Below are 20,685 nucleotides of genomic sequence, written 5' to 3' on the forward strand. Positions count from 1 at the left end.
ATTCATAACTGATGAGCATCTAGCTGGTAAGGATATCAATCACTCCCGCATATATAGAAACCTGCGGGTAACGTGGTTCAGCCTTCGGTTGAGGTAACATGTACCATAATTTCGATTGTTTTAGTTCAAGATTTGAGAAGATCTTAGATTCTATTTGAAGAGCTCCCAGAGCAGCTTCTAGCCTAAATCCAGAAGAAGTTCCGCCAAACGGTTGTTTGAGAGAAATAATTCTATGCTGATTATGTAGAGTGATTTTCTGAAATGCACTAAGCAGCTACGAGGAAAAAAATAGTTTGTCCTGATTCACTTCTCACCCTGATTTGTTTTCACAAAGTTAATCTTAAAAATTATTTTCAGCCAGTGAATCATTTCTCTGACATCAGCTTCATGTAGAATCAAAATCAGATGGTACCAAACAAACCCTTAATCGGAGAAGTGGAATAGGGATCTCATCCTAATTTATCTGTTTTATAGTAACTTGGAACTTGGGATTGGAACTCAAATCCAAAAAAAAAGTGCATCGAAATTTTTTCAAGAGTACTAGTACATATCTAGGTATATTTAGAGAAAGCTTATAATAAATGACAATATTATAGACTATACTGGATATTTCAAACAAAGAAGAAATAGTACCAAAATATCTATCAAATCCATTTTTTTTTCAATTTGTCCCTTTCCCCAATCTTCTCTCCTCCCTTTTCCGTTTTCCCCTTCCAACAATATCTTCTATCCTAAAATCAATCTGTTTCCCCTTCTCTTCTCTCCCCTTCCTCCCTCTCCCTCGTCTCCGGCCGGCGGTGGCCTCACCTCCCTTGCGCCCCCGTCGCCCCGATGGCTCCGTCCGCAGCTCTCGCGCCAGTGGCCTTCCGGTCCGCCTTCTCGCCGCCGCTCTCGTCGAACCCTACTCGTAAGTCCCAAAGCCCCAATCTTTACGCTCCATTTCGGTTGATTCAGCTCCGCATAAGATTTAGAGGGCAAATGTAAGTTTTTTTTTAAGGGAGTGAGTAGGGAATCTGGAACCGGTTTCTTTCCACCGATAGCTCAGCGCATTACAACCCTTTCGCTGGTGCCTGATTTGGTGTGAGAGTCCGGTTAGAGGTGGTGATGCGGCCTTGGGTGGGGTATGGGGTCGCGTCCCGGGGCGCCAGGCGCCGCCGCGTTGGGGACAGCGTCCGCTGATGGTAGCCGGTGGCTGGGCGGCCGGTGAGCTCGACCCCGGGTCTCAAAATGAGAGTATTATCCATCTTGCAACGGTTGTTCAACTGTACTGGCCTATGAGTTTCTCCATTTCCTTTTCTTTCTGCGTGTTTTTATTTCGAGAAAATTACTCTGGTTTTTAGATTTTCCATCATGCGAAACTGCAAATTCGTATCCCTTTGTTGAACCAAACCCTATATATACAAAATGCTACTTGCGATCCATTCCAGACTTCCATTCTTTTGCATTGAGTCAACAGTGCATACTTGTTGATTATTTTAATGGATTGGGCAACATCTAAACATTTCGTGCCTGCTGTTGATGTGTTGTTCAGGTAATAGAATAAACATAGAAGGTGCTTTCTGTTTGCCATGTTCCACAAGGAAGAGAGCTAGTTATAGGTCTTTCCGGGTATACAGTTTATTTGGAGGGAAAAAAGATAAAGATGAGAACGGTGATGATGCACCATCAAAAGTAAGAAAGTTACCGATTATCTTATTTCATTTCCAGTATTGAAAATTACTGATTATCTTATTTTATTTCCAGTATTGTTGAGGTGCCACTCTGATAGCTAAAACCTAAAAACTATTGATCTGATTTTCTTTTGTGGATAACTCATTAGGCATGTATTGATGATGCAAAGAGAGAAAACATGCAAATAGTATTAGGGAGATGAGTTTTTATGGGTAGCTATCAGCCAATCACCCTCTCGTTTTGCAGCGAATTATATGACCCAAAAGCTTTTTCTTCGCTTGGATAATGGAGTAGTATTTTTCATGTGAAAACTGATTATGCCCATACATAATTCTCTATGTAGTACTGTTATCTTTGAAGGTTGTCAAATTCATTCTGGTCATTTAGTTTTTATATATATTTACTCATTTCGTAGTTGGCATTTTGTTTACCATAATATTGAGGCCTTCTAATATTGCAATTAACTTTAGGCAGGAATTTTTGGAAATATGCAAAATCTCTACGAAACTGTTAAGAAGGCTCAAATGGTTGTCCAAGTCGAGGCTGTCCGGGTGCAGAAGGAGCTTGCAGCGTATGCATTTATATCATTGAGTTATCTTCCTCACGCTGATGCAAAATAGCCTGGCCACATGACTCTATTTTCTCCTGTTTTAGGACTGAGATTGATGGCTATTGTGAAGGTGAACTAATCAAGGTATGCTTGGGAGTAGTTAAGGCATTTAATTATGCTCTTTGTATTTAGATCTTTGTGTATCCTTGTCAAACAATTGAATTCTCACATTATTGAGAAATGCTATTGGTTGGCCCTGAAAAAAACTTAGCATCATTAGCAGCCCATCATTTTTTTAATTTCTTACTATCCGTGTTCTACATATCAGAGCCGCAGCTGGAGATTATGGTTCTTGGCTTTCTTACAAGGTCTTTGATCTCTATATGAACTACACAAAATCACCTTATTTTTATTAGCTCTGGGCCTATATAACACTATTGTTGCAGACAATTCAATCTCTCGAGATGTCATAATCCCTTCTTTTCTTTATGTCAGGCTCGCACGTGTACCAAGGTTCAACCTTGTTAATCTTTGACCAATACTTATAGATTTGTAGATTATAAGATATAAATTTGGCGCCATTGGATTTATATCTGAAAGTACTTTTATCTGATGTCAATGTCAATTTTATTGTCATGGCCAATGAAGCATAAAAGAAAATAATGGTCAAAGTATGGCATTGGATATGATGCTCGGTCAAACCGTGTCTTACATTTTGAAAAGAAGGGATCATATATTTTAGGTTACTGTTATGTGTTACTTTGACTTTGAAGTTACGAACACCTATAAAGCTGTGGGCTTCGATGCAATAGTTGATGTATTGTGGGGGTTTTGTAAAATTGGTTTAATATATGTGATCATTTAGAAAGGGTCATCTTTATTAATTATAAATTTGTATTCCCTCCATTGAAAATACAAGGCATTTTACCTTTGTACATGTAGATTAAGGAGCATTAACAGTGAGAAATATGCTGGAATGCCCTTGCTTCATGTGTGTTCCCTGGAGTAATTACAGTCCCTTCGTCGGCATGCATGCGCAGAGTCATATAGACAAACTCGCTTCAGCTCAGTGCTTTGGGCATTCCATACTCATCTTTATCATTACTAGTCTTTTCCACTTCCAATCCTATCCATCTCATCTGGCCAACCAATGACCTAGGGTAAAAAGCGACATACAGATCATTGCATGCTAAGATGCCTTGTCAATAAAAAATGACTATGGATGCTAAGATGCTTTGTATAAAAGAATGGAGGGAGTACTTTCTAAAGATCAGTGCTGTAACCTTAAGTTTGCTTGGAGTTTTATGTCCTTGTGCATTTATCAGGACTATGGAGTATTAACTTGTAGGCTTGTAGCACTTAGTGTTCTTTTGCGTTTCTCTACTTCCCATGCTTCATGCTTATCTATGTTCATAATTGATTTTGGTGTACTCGACAGGTTACACTTTCTGGAAACCAACAACCTATTAGAGTTGAAATCACGGAAGCTGCAATGGAGTTGGGTGCTGAAGTATGTATCATGCCTTTGCTACTTTGGTTATTTTATTTGAAGATCCCGCATGAGTTCATGTTGTCATGACTGTTTGCCTGACTGAGGTAGTGATTTTTCATACGATTGTTTGCATTTTGAGGTAAATTAGTTTTGAATCTAGTCACATAGTTGCAAGGTAAGAATAACCCATTTCTCAATGTCTGTATATGAATCGGCTAAAACATTATGTCGAGCACATTCGTGTACCAGAGAGAAATCAAGTACTTGTGGGCTTGTGGCTACTGGCCTGTGTGCTTAACCAATCTGACCATCTCTGAGCACGTGCATCAGAAATATCATCAAAATAAACTTTAACATTTTATATTCGTGAAACACACAACTTGTCTGCATAAGAAGCCATTGATGGTTTATATTAAGGAATTAAATTCATTGCTAACTGGGAGGGAAACCATGCACCCTACCACTTGCAGGATTCAAGGCGCACTTTTGTATTAGAAGGTGGAGCTCGTGTCAACTCGGTTACATATAAAGATGAGAACTTGTGGATCTGTAGGTTTTGGTGTACACTCTAGATAGTTGGATTATTGCCTGTCATATGAGATAGGAAAGCCTTATAGGCCCACCTGAACATCTTATTTCGTTGTCAAGCCTTTTCTTCTCTTTTTTAGGCATGAGGTCAGTCCAACTCTGTCGTCAATTTTTTGCCAACAATTTTTATGTTTCCTTACAGAAACTTTCCGAGTTGGTTAATGATGCCTACAAGGATGCACATCAAAGGAGTGTCCAGGTATGAATCTTGATGATGCTTTATTACATAAAATGAAAGGAGTACACAGCTGATGCTACACAGAAATGTAAAGTTTATATTTATACTAAAATGGTGCTGGATTAACGCCTGCAGGCCATGAAAGAGAGGATGGCTGACTTGGCACAGAGCTTAGGAATGCCCGCGGGCCTCGGCGATGGCCTCAAGTGATGCCGCAATCCGTGAAAGCTGCTTTCCAATAATTTTTTTCTCAATTTTGTATACTAGCCTTGTGAGTCGTAAGTTTAACCCCTCTGCGCCTTCTCTTAGCTGTGTAAGAATTGTACTTGTGAGCACTGTTTCGTTCAGCGTTACCCATAATTTGCTGTTTTACACGAGCAGATACTGTGCGTCCTGTTAACTTTCTTTTTGAGGAAATGCATGCTGGTATTTGGCCGCCCTGAACAATCCTTATAGATATACCGTGTGTGGGCTGGTAATGTACTAATGTGTGATATACGGGCCAAGGCTTCGTTGAGCATGAACCCAACAAGTCGTTGGGCTAGTATAAATTGCAGCTCGCCAAGATCACACGGCAAAGCCATTTTTTTGAGTGGACAAAGCACTTTTTCTTGTGTGATCTATACCTCCAAAAACATGGTCGTTGTGTGACCAAAGGACAAGTCATGCCATTGGTGTAGAGTGAATTGCTAAACTTTCCTTGTCACGTTATCACGAAATCCTAGCCGTTGCATCTTCGCTTGTCCTTGTGACATGAGTGCAAAGACTGTCGTCTTCCTACCCTGGTCTTTGTACGATCTTTGGTGAAGGTAATACTGGCCTAGTATTGGCCTGCCTTCTCTAAGCCTGGGCAGCAGAGGTACATCGAACCGAAACCTTATTGGCCGATTAGGTTCATGCACCATTGTGTTTTTCATGGAAATAATCACACTTGCCAGCCTTTACAATCTTATTAAATTGTTGAATTTGAATCCACAAGGTTCTTCCCCGGAGTCGTTCTTTGAAGTGTTGCTTGAAAGATTCTGGAAATTAAAATGAGTTTGGTCACGTTACAATCTCCAAATAACAACAGGACTAGCTTGAGACTTTTGCCAAGTCCATTTTTCAGATGAAAATACATGCAGGTCTTGATCGAAGTCCAGATTTAAAAACTGAACCACCAGACTTTGACTGCAGCTGTATGAGTTGAACCCTCTGTTCCAAAAAGAAGCTCTAGCATCCTAATAATTTCATGCATCATCATGTTTTTCATATAAACCGTCGATCACACCTGTGAAGCTCTAAAATTCTTGGTTATGCAAGCTCACAGGATTCTTTCGCATGTCTTTTTTTAGAGCAGAGGAATGTAGGATAAATCATGGGAGTTCAATAAAAAATGCCTCCGGTTTTTGCAGCGACTGTATGAGTCCAAAGAAAGAAGTATCCATTCGATCTCCTTAACAACCCTCTTACGAATAGCAGCTCGGTGCCAAATGTTTCTAGAAAACAAATAGTAAGCACCCACCTTTTCATCAATTCTGTATCCATTCTCCTTAACAACCCTCTTACAAGACCTTGTAGCAGTCGTATACATCTGAACCTCAGCGTTGGTGGCTAGTACTAAAGTAGAAACAAAAACACACTCTTATGTAGCAATCCTCTAACTACCACTCTATAAACCGCTGTCAAATGGTAAGAGAAAAGCGGCGAAAATCTGGCACCCACCTTTTCATCAAATCTACTTTGTTAAAACGAAATTCTTTGCCACCTACATCTTTGCTAAAAAATTGTCCTTATTACTTCTAGGTCAGGACCCAAAATTATTCCAAATCCAAGCTCCCTTTCATAGCCTTTAAAACCCTCAAGATACCCAAGTAGGGAGATACCCCTGTCATCCAATGGAACGGATGATTCCCTTTTGGCTCCTTTTGAGATAACCGTACATTTTTATGTATTCCTGTATGCTTAATTAGGGTTTATGCTACTGATGTGAAAGGGGAATGTTGGGGCGTGCACAAAGTCATACGTCTTGAACTGGACACGTTTCAAGTATTAAGAGGACAAGGACAAATCAGTGACATAAACAAGGATGGACACATGGCACAAGTTTAGGCACCTTTTGTTTTTTCTTTGTTTTTTGAAGAGCAAAGGTGTGAACCTTTACTTGGGAGTTAACCTAACAAAGGATCTATGTATGAAAATAAATGTTAGCAATATTAAAAGCTAGACAGATTGAGACTTGATGAATCTAAAAAATCTTGGCAGATCGTAAGCTTTCCTAAATAACTGCATTTTATCAGTGACCTACGATTTGCTTTTATGCAAGCCTAAGAGCTATGCTAGGCTTATAGTTGGGTAGAAAAATCTGAAAGATGTCACAATTCTGTTAAAGGCCAGATATTCCTATAGTTATGTAAACCATTTTTTCTTTCTGTAGTGCAAACCTAATCATTCTGTTTGTCAATGAAGTCCGAATCTGGTTCGGTCCTCCAAAGCGAACACAAACACAAGATGAGGTTAAACAACCTCTCCACAATCCTACCAAATAGTGAAGTGCCTTAATAGGATAATTCCGACCTCTATGATTTGAGGGTAGTGAACTAAGAATTTAGTCTACAACGTACCTTAAGCTCTATCACTCTTGCATTTCACCAAGAACATTCATGTTTCATTTACTTTTAGTCTGTAAAGATTGTTACAGACATGATATCCCGTGTCATGTTGTTTTTCCTATTTATTCAAAGAAAATATGGATTGTGTGTACCTTAGCTGTGCAGAGTCCCGGAATGGTCTTAGTATGATTGTATCACCTTGATGCAATTGGCTAAGGTTTATATGGCTTATTTTTTATATCAAAAATAGATTATTATAGACAAATTTCCACGAAACAATAAGCCAACCTCCACCATTTGCTATCATTGTGAAGTTAATCATGCAACATAATGCAGGATCTCATATCAGAAAGGCAAATGGTGTATTTATCCTTCGCATTAGGCTCCCTGAAAATTGACAAGATGGCATGGCTTTAATAGGTACTATTTCATCCGTTCCAAATTATTAGTCGTTTTAATATTTCTAGATTTATAGGTTTTACAAGGCACCTAGACATAATATGTATGTAGATATATAGTAAAAATTATAAATCTATATAAATCTAGAAAAGCTAAAACGATCTATATTTTGAAACGAAGTGAGTACTACTCATACTCAAGTGTGCTTATTGCGGGATTTGGTGCCGAAATTTCGTGTCTTGTTCAGCTCGACAGTGCCATCTGAAGTTGATGTCTCTCTTATCCTGATTGGTCCCAAGCTTTCCCTGAACAGCCTTTGTGAACTACTAGTGCACATATGCATCTTTAATTTATTATGAGGAGTTTGTTATTAGCTTCGTCTGATTAAGCTATTGCTTCAAGCAGATTCCAGGAGTGTTCGAGCGGCTGCTCCATTGATTAACGGCCATGATTTGGATCCGATGAGTCAGCTAATCCATCACTAGTGCTGCTCTATATTATATGCATTCGTGTTAACATATGCATGTCACTTCAGGTGTTTGCGTGTGTGTACTTTAACAATAAGGAGAGGATTGGATGGAGTCTGATGCATGCATGACCAAATGGAATAATGGATACTTTGATGACTTGTATTTGACAGTAGAGCATGGTCCTTGAAAAGTCACTAGAGAGGATACTGATCTATCCCCAACACATTCACAAAAAAGTAATGGATTGACATCGACATGGAAATTAATGCGTTTAATTATTTTTAGAGAAAAACTTAAGAGATTGACACAAACATGAACCCAAGGTTTAAAAAATGTGCATGTGTGACTAGTCGTCATTCAGAGAAAACCAGCTATCTTGCAGTTGGTTTAGTTTGTGTAGGACACTATTAGCGGAATAGTAGTGGAGTACGGATAGCTAGCAAACAGACATGGGTTCTGACACCAGCTATACCCAATTGGAGTATAATGCACAATTCTGATGGCTTTTAGTCCTCGTTGCTAAGTGAATCTTGTTGGGCCCAAGCGACACCAGTTATATACTTGAAGGACAGAGAAGCCATATGCCCATATGGCTGATGGGAATCAACTCTTCTGATGGCTTTTTTTTTTGGGGTGTGTGTGTGTGTGTGTGTGTGTGTGTGTGTGTGTGTGTAGAGAACACAGCCTGAGCTGTTGATGCAGTGGATGCTCTTTTCTCAGTTCAGAGGAACTGCCTGTACCACACTAGTCAAACTTGGGGACATTCACTTGACATTGTTCTGTGCAGATATCAAGTCTCAACAAAGCTTGGACTCAAACAATGTTCAATTATTGTGACAGACCCTTTTTGATTCACGCACCCAACACCATTTTTTTTTGGCTAATCAATATCGTTGCAGCAGGAAGATCATAGTCATAGTGAGAGAAGGTACCAAGTTCAGCTGACTATTTAGGTGAATCACCACAAATATATACAATTACGTCATCATAACAGCATTATATTTGTACAACAACGACAGGTTGTTGTTGTTGTAAGGCACTTGTGATGGGTCTTGGAGGACACTAATCTAAAAAAAATGCCTAAATGGGACTAGTTTATGATGTGATAGGGTGCTGACACCTCTATTCTCACTTGGGTTCGAATCCTAAAACTGCTTCAAGTGTCCATGGTCAAATTTGGAAAAAGAAAATTTTGGAGTTGTGCAAGGGTGTATGATTGTTCTGTGCTGTTCTGTGCAGTAACATCCAGTTAGCATGCTTGCAGTTGAACGGCAAAAGCATGTGAACGTGAGATCTGTCAGTCCACTGCACTTGGAAAAGCATGCCAATGGAGGAAAACTTGCATTGAGACCATGATCAGAGAACAACCAAGCAGACGGGGGAGTGAAACCTGCCACCACTCATCACCACTGATGCAACTGCTGGCATTGTGCATCTTTGAATGGCACAATCACAGTACTGGCAATGAATCCAGAATTGTATATTTATATCTCTGAATTGCATTATGGAAATTTTAATTGGGTTATTTTCCCAAGGCCTAATACAAGAGTGTGATCAAGACATTGAGTTGCCCTATCCCATTGGTGTCATTATATTGTTTGTGATACACTCATACCCTTGCCTTAGAACAGGACGGTGCATGTCTGCATCACTAGCTACCATTGGTGTCCCACCGGTCATTTAGTCTTTAGTTTTTTTTTTCATATGTATATACCTGATGAAGTCATCTTCTAACTTCCAAGCTTGTTGCTTTCTGTGACAACAAAGCTAGCATCTGAAACAAAAAACAAGCTCGTGTAGCAAGTGGGTACAAGGGAACAAAATTTAGGGAACTAAATGTGGGAGTTTTAGTCTCACAAGTTTTAGTGGAGTACTGAAACAAAGAGCTAGCTAACTACTACTTAGTAGCATATTCTAAGTATGAGTCACTTTTTTTTGATAATGAACTAAGGCTTTTCGTTTTTCATTGTATTTCTTTGACAGGTACTAAAATTACAAAACTATGTTTCTCTCCGCTACTTACCAAACATGAAAACTGTAGGAGTAAAATAAATATAAATCCTAAAATGAGAAAGAAAATTGTTAGGCTTTGCCATCATGACGACATTGTTTTTTTCCCCTTGCATTTGAAAGGAAAGCGGGAGTTGTACCGATCGACAATACCTGTCAGTTAAATGACATTTGTATGACGTGATAGCCTTGGCCCTTGGATACAAATTATTATGATAGCATTGAGGGTAGCTTAAAAGCATATCCAATAGACTTTTTATATCTTTAGAAATAGAGATTTTGGTTTAAAAATTACCCTTCAACAGTCTCTTCAATTGGATATCTAAATATAGACCTCCTCTATTCCAAATTTCTCGCTAGCCAAAGATAAAGAGCGACAATTGCTCTCTAGACTACGTACAAGATATAGAAAAGCTGTTGGAGAGTACAAAGATATAGAAAATGATCTTTACTCAAATAACTCTGTAAATGATGATTCAGAGAGTAGATTTTAGAAAGGCTCTTGAAGATGCTCTAAGAGTGACTATTGGTTGTCTTAACTATAATCTATAGCTAGGTAAATTCCTAGGGCTACCACTGAACTCACACCTATCGAACATGCCGGACACTTTGTGTGCCATGTAAAATACCATATCCAAAACGATACTTTTGCAATCTCTTTCTGAAGGCTATCAGTTCTCTTCTTCCACGTATAGGAGTTTGGCAGAAAGACGCGGGGCAACGTGAGGCCTTCCATCAAAGCTCACATCCTTTTTTGGATAAACAAAAGAATTGAAGAGACCTAACTGAAGTATGCATACTACCAGCAGCAACTAGGAGGAATCCAGACGAGGTACAGATAGCCATCTAGAGTAGTTCGTTTAATACATGTGTAACCAAACTTAAAAAGAATCAATTAGTAAACTATAGGCTGTATCTGCACAACAGCAAAGTGTTCCTTGGAATCCATAAAAAAGTAAGCTAAAATAGATTAGATCATGATGCGCATGGCTGGACCTCACATTACACATCAGGAGCAAACAGGCTACAACTAGGAATGCAATCTGGTACAGCAATATATACACTTGTGTATGCAATATGCAGGAATCTCAAGATCATATCCTATTAGCTTCTAATTTCTATGCTTAATTGAACTAACTACTGCCACAGTGGATCTTTTTTGAGCACACACAACTAGCCATAAGCTAACTACCCCTATCTAGTAAATCATTTTCTTTGGATCTTTGCACGAGGGATGCGCAGTGCTGGCTTTCTTTTAGGTCGAACTATAATAGCCTAATAGGTGAAGAGAAAAGACACTCAAGGATATGAAATATGAGCATGGTGTCCACGCATGCATCATGCTTATAAATTATTTTCTCTTATCACAAATAGATCTCCATCTAGATTTATACTAAGTCAAACCCATCTTGCTTTGACCGTCAATGTCTAAAATTTCACATACCTTGACAACACAAGAATTTCACCATGAAAAGTTCTATCATAATATATAACTTTTTTATATTTAAAGTAATATGTTTTATAGTGCTTTTGATCAAAATGTCACGCTGAAGATTATGTTGATGTCCTAATGGATTATATTTGTGATGAGAAGAACTAATTGACGGAATAGTTGCTAATTTGCTTTAGTTTTCAGACTACTTACCAAGTACTAATGTACTGTTCAACCATGAGGACTGCCAAAATAATGAAGCTGTACATATGATTGCTGATGGAGCAGTTAAGTATTGTCTCTACCTGGTTAGTTAGCTAGCTGTACTAATCTCTTGAGATAAAGCTTCTTTTACACCTACACAGATCTTGAGATGATGAAGCTAAGGATGCCTTATAAGCATGCGTGGCTGATACTGAACCAAGCTTCTTGATTTGAAATTTAAGGCTTACTTTTAGCGCAAGCTAGCTATGGTACAAAAGTACACAGGTAATTTTAGAGTTCTTCATGCATTTGCTATACCTAAGCTCATGTATTGAAAAATACAAAAATAAAATAAAATAACAACGTGGGGAGTGGAACCCAATTATAGACACAAGATCTAACGCAATATTTGGTCGTTAGAACTGGTCTTTCGGAAGATATTTTGTTACTTGCATATCCATCCATCCAAATGGTTCTGGAATCATTACACTAGCTGTACATATAGTTTTCATGTGTATGCATGGATCATGAGAATTAGACAATATTGTGCATGTGGGTATGGTATTAATTGTATGGCACTCATCATTGCTGCATGTGTACGTGTTCCGCTTGCGCACTTAAAAAAAAGGCGCATAAAAAAATAATTACAATTGCATTGAGACCATTCACACAAGTAGTGCTCTGCTTATCAATGTTATTTTGTTGTCCAAAACTACAAACAAGATCCTGATTGGACAATATGCAAACAATCATGACAACCGGAAACAACAGGTTTTCGTTAGCAACAATTTATATTTCATTTTGATTGGCAAAGCCAAACGTCAAGAATACTAATACCATATATGAGGGATGTATCACCATGGAAACTTATTCCTTTTTTTTTCCATTTCCCTCAAGGTCACGGTCTGAAGCCTCAAGGATTGGGGACTCATTATTATCAATCACATTCGTACTTGGATGTTTTATTTTCCCAAAAACCTCAAGAAGGATATTTTTAAGTGAAAAGCATCATTATTTCCATAGATATCGGCCATTCGTTATGCATTAAACAGAACTAGCATTCTGCGGAGGTACTATGTGTCACGAAATTGATCACGCATTTGTGCATATGATCATGAGATGACATTCTCAACCAAACCTTAAGTACTAATTTTCTTGCTTTGGTGGTCTAATAACATGCCAACGCGTGGATCAAGCTTAAATACTATACGATCTCGAAGCCTCACCTGCCTTTCCAATTTCCATCTCAACAACTCAGATCTGGTTAAGATCATGACAAAAAGGCAACAAGCTAGATCAAACTGTGAATGAAACAATTTTTGTGATTTGCACGAGAATTTCGATAGCGACGCACGCTTTGAGAATCTCAATCGAACAGCTGACCGGATCAGGCCCAAAAGTAATCTGAATACAGTTGATGATTGACGAACAGATTTAAAAACACAAATGGTCCCTAGTACAAGGGCTTTGTTAATTGGATTTATTGGATCATCGAGAACACTATTGTTAATTCTATGGTGATGGAGATGTACAGGCCAACACACACGGATGAAGGTGCCTTCCAGGAGAGGCCTCACATGCAACCAAGCTAATGGTCCAGGCTTAATTCTAGAAAAATATTTAATCAATTTGCTTAGCTAGATACGCATCTCGTCAGTTGCTCAATCTATGTGTACCAAATGTATATTTCCTCATGATGCCGTGTCGAAATGTGCGCTACTTTTTGGTGACAGATCTCTAGTAGGTACTTAGTTTTGCTGATTCCTGTACTCTAACTTGTAAAATAGAATCGACATTAGTTGCTACAAATCGTACCACAAGAAAGTTGTGGGAAAAGCATGTGTTAGGCTGGCTGGCGTGTTCGAAATGCTTTGATATTGTGGGATGGGATTTTCACAAGAATTTCTCAGTAAAATACGTACACGAAAATTCTCATGACTATTTTTTAGAGGTAGTGGCTATATGTTGCGTGCTCTGAAATGTCTTCAACTTAGATTAATTTTTCGTAGCTAGACTTAATTATAGTGAAGTCACCTAAGTTGGTAGAGACATAGGCGCATTAGTTTTAATACATTGCTTAGTTTTTTATAATCAACCTAATAATCAAGTTTGGATGTTCTTAATTACTTGCTTGAGAAACATATATACTATCCAGTAACATTTGTTGAATGGTCTCTTGAGTTGCATCTGACAAGAATATTCTCTCATATCTCGATCACTATGACACATTTGTAACACAATAATGCAAGAAACTATGTGTACCAAGGTAGGCCACTCGCAGGATGCTGGTTATTAAGCACAAGTTGAACCAAGTAATGTATTGCATTATATGCCACTACAGCTGGAACCAGTGAGATATATATGCATGTTCTCTCTAAACTAAATGTGGCAAGCTTGCTCTAGTTTTATAAAAAGGAAATTTTGCTATTGCGTAAAAAAACAATCAGCCTAAAAAAAAATTCAAGATGCATAATGCACATGGCCCAAATTCATCACTCATGTCATATGGGTTTCCCTAAGAATCCACATTATTATGCATGAACCATTCTACATAAAAGATAAGATTGGAATGCATACCATAGATCAAGGAAATATGATAGCTAACATTATATGGGATCGCAACTCTTGTCACGCTAGTTGGAACTTGGAACGAATAAGAAATAAATCAAGCTTTAAGCTTATATGGTCAAAATGATGTTGAACACAGTTTGCATGTCTAGTCAAGGTGGTTTAGGATAATAGTACACTAGTACTACAGTACATACAAACTTAGCCACCACACTCGGCTCTAAAATATTCTCGTAACGACTGGACCAAGCTAATACTTCTTTTGATTAGTTACTTGATTGAGGTTGAAACTTAATTATACTTACGATCTTGGTATTCTAGTGCAAATCATGTTTAGTGTTCATAGAAAATGTTTCCAGTCATTAGCCAAACCTCATCCAACCACTATCACGGAACAGTTCGCTCAAGATGGCGAAGAACGGTCAGGAAAAGGGGAAGAATTAATCATCCAAAAGATTTGAAGAAGCATAGGGAATTATTCTCTTATAACTTGTATATATGGTTTTTAGTTTTAAAAGTTAAGATATATACATCATCCCTGAATTAAATTAATTCTGACCGAGGCCTCATGAACGTACATGCCTATTTGCAAGCTAAATTAATCGGAAAGTTAATGTTTGATTTTTTTAATTAAAATAAGTTAGCTGGTCCCCTCTTTGGATTTTTTTCTAGCTCCATCATTGAGAGGCCTCTTTGACCAAAAGTTACTTTCACCTTCAATAACTCACCAGTTACCATCAAGTACGTGTATATTTAGTGTAGAGGCAAGAAAGCACTCAGCAAGTCCTGAGCTAGTCCATGGTAAATAGTTATTAATTCTAAAGAATACAGTTGCTGTAGATTGTAAATCATGGTGAACATGACATTTGCATTTTAGAATGGGATCAGGGAAATCATCACGCAATATGTTAAACACACGCACGACGACAGCAAGTTTACAAGTGAAGTTTGCCAGGTTGTTCCTGACCAAGTCTGATACAAGTCAAAAACCAGAGTTGGAGAGCTGAGAATCGAAACCAGTAGGAAGGAGCCCAACCATTCTTACCAGTTTATATATGAAACATAAGGCTGTTAACTGAGCCTACTACAATACATTTTTTCGAAGTTTTGTTAATTACAGTATTGTTACATCGAGTTGATATGAAGACCGTAAAACACTTCTGGTCTCTGCACAATCAGGATACACATAGCCTTACAAAAGGATTAATAAAATTTAGACACATTAATAGCATTCAATTTGTAAACTAGACTGCCACCCCGGTTAAAAATTCCGTAGCCACCCGTACCAACTGTTGAGATGCTACCATAACAAAATCCTATGATGTCGTTGGCTTCTGTAGGATAGCCCATGTATGAAGCTGATGTATGACTGATTAAATAACCCGCAAAGAGAAGAAATCAGTTCCTTTTCAAATATCATGTCATTCCTACATAACCATAGTGACCATCATGTAGTTGCCACTCGTAGCAAAGTTAACGATTTCAGTTCTTTGCTAAGGTCCTATAGCCAAGTTCCAAACATATTTAACACACTACGCAATTGCAATAAGCCTGAAACATGCATGAATAATGGACCAAACAACGCGAGCAAAACAGCATTCAAAAAACATGTGCTTAATTGTCTCTTTTTTTATGAAAGCAATACTATTTATTGTCTTTCCAATTACGTTTTGCTAGCTAGATTGTCTTTCTTTAGCACTACACCCCCTACATAGGTACCATAGAAAGATTTTGATTTTCAGCAGGGCTTTTATTTTCTACAGACGATTACTAATATTAGGGGCATCATTATAAATCATAGTCAGGTAGTGAGATTTAACTTAGAAATATCCATTCGAGTGTAAGTTCCAGCGACATTCATTCGAGTATAAATCACAAGTTTAGCTGAGTGTCTACCTCACAGGTTCAATAATAATTTCTCTTCGCTCTGACTTTCTTTGCCCTTTTCTTTTCTAAAAAGAAGAATATGTTCAGTTTCTTCGTTTTTTATTCTGTCTACCTATTGCCCACGATGCTGCAAAATTACTTGCTAGCTCCCGACAGCATCACTTGCAATGACGGAACTACTTAGAATAAATAAGTAGTTTTTTAATAAACAAGAGAAAGGCGTATATAAATTAAATCCAACCCAAAGTCTAATGACTCAAACATGACGTACGAGACTGTATATATAGTCACATCTCTAATCAACTGAGCTTCATTTTGACGCATCACGGCATCAGTTATATATCTGTGGTACACATATATCATTGCAAGTTTTTCCAACATTTTCTTATATATTGTAAGTGGCCAATGGTTTCTAGTGTGCTTGGCAATTTGCCTAGAGAACTGTGAGGAAATCTATGAACAGTACTAAAAGACTATTGGTCACTTAAAAGACAATACTAATTATATATATTGGTACTTATATTGTAGGTCACTTGTAAAAAAAGCTGTAGGAAAATATGAAAACTCTTGTAGTATAATAAATGATTATATCCCATAAGATTATATCCTGATTGAGTACCTATCCACAATTCCACATAAATGCTTTGCCCAGATTATAACATGTATTTGATGCCCTAGCTGGAATTACTAGGTTTTGGCCTACATCCCAGCTATCTAATTAATCTGTACCACTTCATCAATATTCATGAAGCTAAGTAAGCTTAGCTAGTAAGCACACATAGAAAACAAAAGGTACACATCCAGCAGTAGAATCTCTCACTAGCTAGTTTATTGGCAGTAGTGTTCCTACTATCTTCTAACACAGCGTAGCTAGGCAGCATAATCTCCATATATTTATGCATGCCTTTGGTAAAAAATAACAATGCATCTATATCTAGCTAATTGGCCACGACTCCTAATTACTAGGCCCCATTGATAGGTAAAAATAGCACTTGTCATCAAGGAGTAGTTAAGGAGAAGAAGAGATGGAGGCTGGGGACATGGAACTGCTGAGAATTGTGAGAGATGGCAAGCTGGTCCTACATTATTAGATAAGCACAGAGACATATTCTATGCCATGCTTATGTTGGGTTTGCCATCATACTCAACTGCACTTGTTAATCCCTCCTAATGATCAAATCAAGCTCACAAATCCATTATACAAAGGCGCCATTGTTTTTCTATGTCCCCTCGCATATTATCCATTGATTACTATTATTTTCTCCCTGGCCCCCACAAACCTCCTTCTCTCTCTCTCTCTCTCTCTCTCTCTCCCCCCCCCTCCTCTCTCTGCCTACGTGTATAAATGCCCCGTTCCTTCCCTCCCAAGTGAGAAGAAGAAGAACAAGAAGCACTCAACTAGAGCTTTCAAGAAGCTTGTAGCTCTACTTGCTTGGTCAGAGTCTCACGGAGAAGCAGAGAGAGAGAGAGAGATCACCTGGAGATAGCAATAAAGTGGTAGAGAGGCATGGGAGTGGTGGACGAGGCAGAGCCAATGAAGAAGACGATGATAAGAGTGAGGGAGTTTGACGTGACGAGGGACCTCCGGGCAGTGGAGGAGCTCGAGCGCCTGTGCCAGGTCGGCCTGTCGGGCGACCAAGGCTCTGATGAACCTGCCGCCGACCATGATGGCTGCGCGGAGAAGAAGAGGAGGAGGAGGACGAGCGGCAAGACGAAGAAGAGAGGCATGTCGCTCTACGTCGAGCAGATCGGCGATCCGTTTGCCCGGGTGCGCCATGCGCCGGACCACGTCATGCTGGTAATTTCACTATACTCAGCCACAGCGCGCACCCAGCAGCCGCCATTGACGTGTCAGCTTGACCTTGCCCACGCATGACAGCGATGCTCACGGAGTGTGCCTCTGTGCAGGTTGCTGAGTATGGGGAGGAAGAAGAGGTGGTCGGAGTGATCAAGGCGTGTACTAGGATGGTCAGCCGAGGGAGGAAGAGGCAAAGCTTCAGCAGCTCGAAGCAGTTCGTCAAGGTGGCATGCCTTCTTGGACTCAGGGTGTCCCCCTCTCACAGGTGATTAAAGAACCAGACGATTAACCCGAGTTAATTACTAGTAGTGTACAGCAATCATCAGGTGCTGACACATTGGCGCCGAGAGAGCAATGCGAGCAACCACCACGTGGGGACAGTGCACTGACAGGCCCTTTGTCTCCGTGTCCGCAGGCGCCTCGGGATCGCGACGGAGCTGGTCCGGCGCGCCGAGTCGTGGTGCGCGGCGCGCGGCGCGGCGTACGCCACCATGGCCACCACCGAGTCGAACGCGGCGTCGCTCGCGCTCTTCGCCGGCCGCTTCGCGTACGCGCCGTTCCGGCGGCCGGTGTTCCTCGGCCACCCCGTGCACCGGCACCGGGCGCGCGTCCCGCGCGCGCACCGCGTCCTGCGCCTGCCCCCGCCGCTCGCCGTGGCAGCCTACGCCGCGCTGCTCCCGCCCTCCGCCGCCGAGTTCCTCCCCGCCGACCTCCCGGCGCTGCTCAACCACAAGCTCACGCTCGGCACATACCTCGCCATCGAGCGCGGCGGGCCCGAGGACACCGCGCGGCCGCAGTCGTTCGCGCTGCTCAGCGTCTGGGACGCCACGCGCTCCCTCCGCCTCCGCGTCGGCGGCGCGCCCACGCTCCTCCGCGCGTCGCTGGCCGCGGCGCGCGCGCTCGACCGCCACGCGCCGTGGCTGCAGGTGCCCTCCGTGCCCGACATCTTCCGCCCGTTCGGCACCTACCTCATGTACGGCCTCCGCATGTCCGGGCCGGAGGGTCCGGCGCTCCTCCGCTCGCTCTGCCGCCACGCGCACAACGTCGCCCGCAAGAACCCGGCGTGCGCCGTCCTGGCGGCCGATCTCGGGCCCGAGGACCCGGCCGCGGCCGTCGTGCCGCACTGGACCAAGTTCTCCTGCGACGAGGACGTCTGGTGCATCAAGAAGCTCGGCGCCACTGCCGACGGCAATGCCGCCGGCGACGACACCGAAGAAGACTGGACGACCTCGCCGGGCCCCGGCGTCCTGTTCGTGGATCCACGGGAGTTCTGAACGTTGGCGCAATGTAAACAAGTTTTGAATTTTTTTGTATTTTCTTTTTACTATCGTGTAGATACATCATACATACCTGGACATGATGCTGCAACTCAATGCAAAAATTGCATTGCATTTGCAGCCTGTACCCCATGTACAATTAGAGTAGCCACAGACCTTAATCAGCTATACCTCTGAAAGTCTGTACTTCTGAAGAGCGACGGGTGGTCATTTTCAAGTGAAAATGGCCATCCATCTCTCAAAGATGCATAGAAGAGTCAGAGCAGAATATGCTTCAATTGGGTCTCTTGTATATCCGTAAACCATAGGTGATTATTTTAGCTCAGTATTCAATGGAAATTCAGTATCAACAAAATTTATTGGTTTAAGATTTACAATGAACAAACAGCAGCAGCGACTGGAGACGACTGCAATCTGCCTACATTCATTGGTAAGGATTACAGAAGCAGATCATCAGCAACCTACTCTAACCACCTGGGGTCCTTGATTTGAAGAAAACAATTACAATCAGATGTTGTCATGAAGAATTCATACCGTCCACATCATTGACCGACTGATCTAGCGTAAACTATAGTATGTCTTCTACTTGCTGAATATTCCGGTAAAGCTCTTGTTTCAGCAAGATCAAATCTGCAACCAAATCTCTGAACCTTGAAAACAAAAAAGCTTCCACGCAGCAACTTGATGGGTCCAGTTCAGTGCAGCTCACAAAAGGAAAGTGCCAATTTCGAGATAATGTCGTAACCAACCCCAGATAGCATATAAAGGGTCTCCAATACTCAAGTCCTTTATACCCAATTGCAGGCAATGCATATCTTCCATAGGCCACTGGTCAGGCCCTACTTGAAATTTAAACTAAGGCTCTGTATCCTTTGGTTTTCCAAAACCTGGAAAAGAAACATGGACAGTTGGCCATTACCATCTAACAATCACTTCTCTAACACCATTCACATAGACCATACACGCATGAGACAAGCAAGCTATTAGTTTGGTAGAAAGGAATTAATCTGTACCATGAGGGCAAGATAAATAAAACTGCAATGAGTTTGCAACTTGCAAGTGACACTGGACAACAATATAGCGGCCAGGAATGTGATTCTGAAATGCTTTGTCCTAGAGTAAATGCAGCCACATGTCAATGCCTCACTGGGACGATTAGAATGGCATGCAGCATATCAATGCTAACTTACAGGCAAGCATGGGCAGTTCATTTTCCAAGCATAAAACACAAAATATTCTACATGCACCAAGAAAAAGCGTGATTGTTTATGTCAAATCTGCTGTATGTTTTTTCGAACTATTCACAGAAAATTCTTTGCAGTTGCCTTGGTCTAAAGAGCTTCCATAGATAGGAGGCCACAAATTAAAGACAAGCACATTGCTGCTGGCTATCGTATGCAGATTGGGAACAAACATATGAATTCGTCCTGATACGGCATTCCTAGATCTAATAAACACTGTAATGTTGACAAGAATATGCATAATCGGTCCAATCTGCTTACAAAATACTATGCAACTATATCTAACAAGAACTGCAATTGGACAGGGATAAGCAAAATATCAGTCCAAT

At 40.5% G+C, this 20,685-nt stretch overlaps 2 protein-coding genes across 2 annotated transcripts; both read left to right on the forward strand.

The window, feature by feature from the left end:
• The first annotated feature begins 717 nt into the window (after window positions 1-717).
• Window positions 718-4,934, forward strand: LOC112877115 (nucleoid-associated protein At2g24020, chloroplastic-like). The gene is made up of 7 exons (XM_025941327.1): window positions 718-907; window positions 1,532-1,671; window positions 2,142-2,242; window positions 2,326-2,365; window positions 3,660-3,731; window positions 4,444-4,500; window positions 4,615-4,934. Exons 1-7 carry the CDS (start codon window positions 832-834, stop codon window positions 4,687-4,689), a joined length of 561 nt encoding a protein of 186 aa, XP_025797112.1. The 5' UTR covers window positions 718-831; the 3' UTR covers window positions 4,690-4,934.
• A 12,630-nt stretch (window positions 4,935-17,564) lies between these two features.
• LOC112878945 (probable N-acetyltransferase HLS1) lies at window positions 17,565-19,483 on the forward strand. Its single transcript, XM_025943223.1, has 3 exons — window positions 17,565-17,838; window positions 17,949-18,103; window positions 18,254-19,483. Exons 1-3 carry the CDS (start codon window positions 17,575-17,577, stop codon window positions 19,110-19,112), a joined length of 1,278 nt encoding a protein of 425 aa, XP_025799008.1. The 5' UTR covers window positions 17,565-17,574; the 3' UTR covers window positions 19,113-19,483.
• The last annotated feature ends 1,202 nt before the right edge of the window (window positions 19,484-20,685 follow it).

This window comes from Panicum hallii, chromosome 1, assembly GCF_002211085.1.
Source record: "Panicum hallii strain FIL2 chromosome 1, PHallii_v3.1, whole genome shotgun sequence".
Lineage (NCBI taxonomy): Eukaryota > Viridiplantae > Streptophyta > Magnoliopsida > Poales > Poaceae > Panicum > Panicum hallii.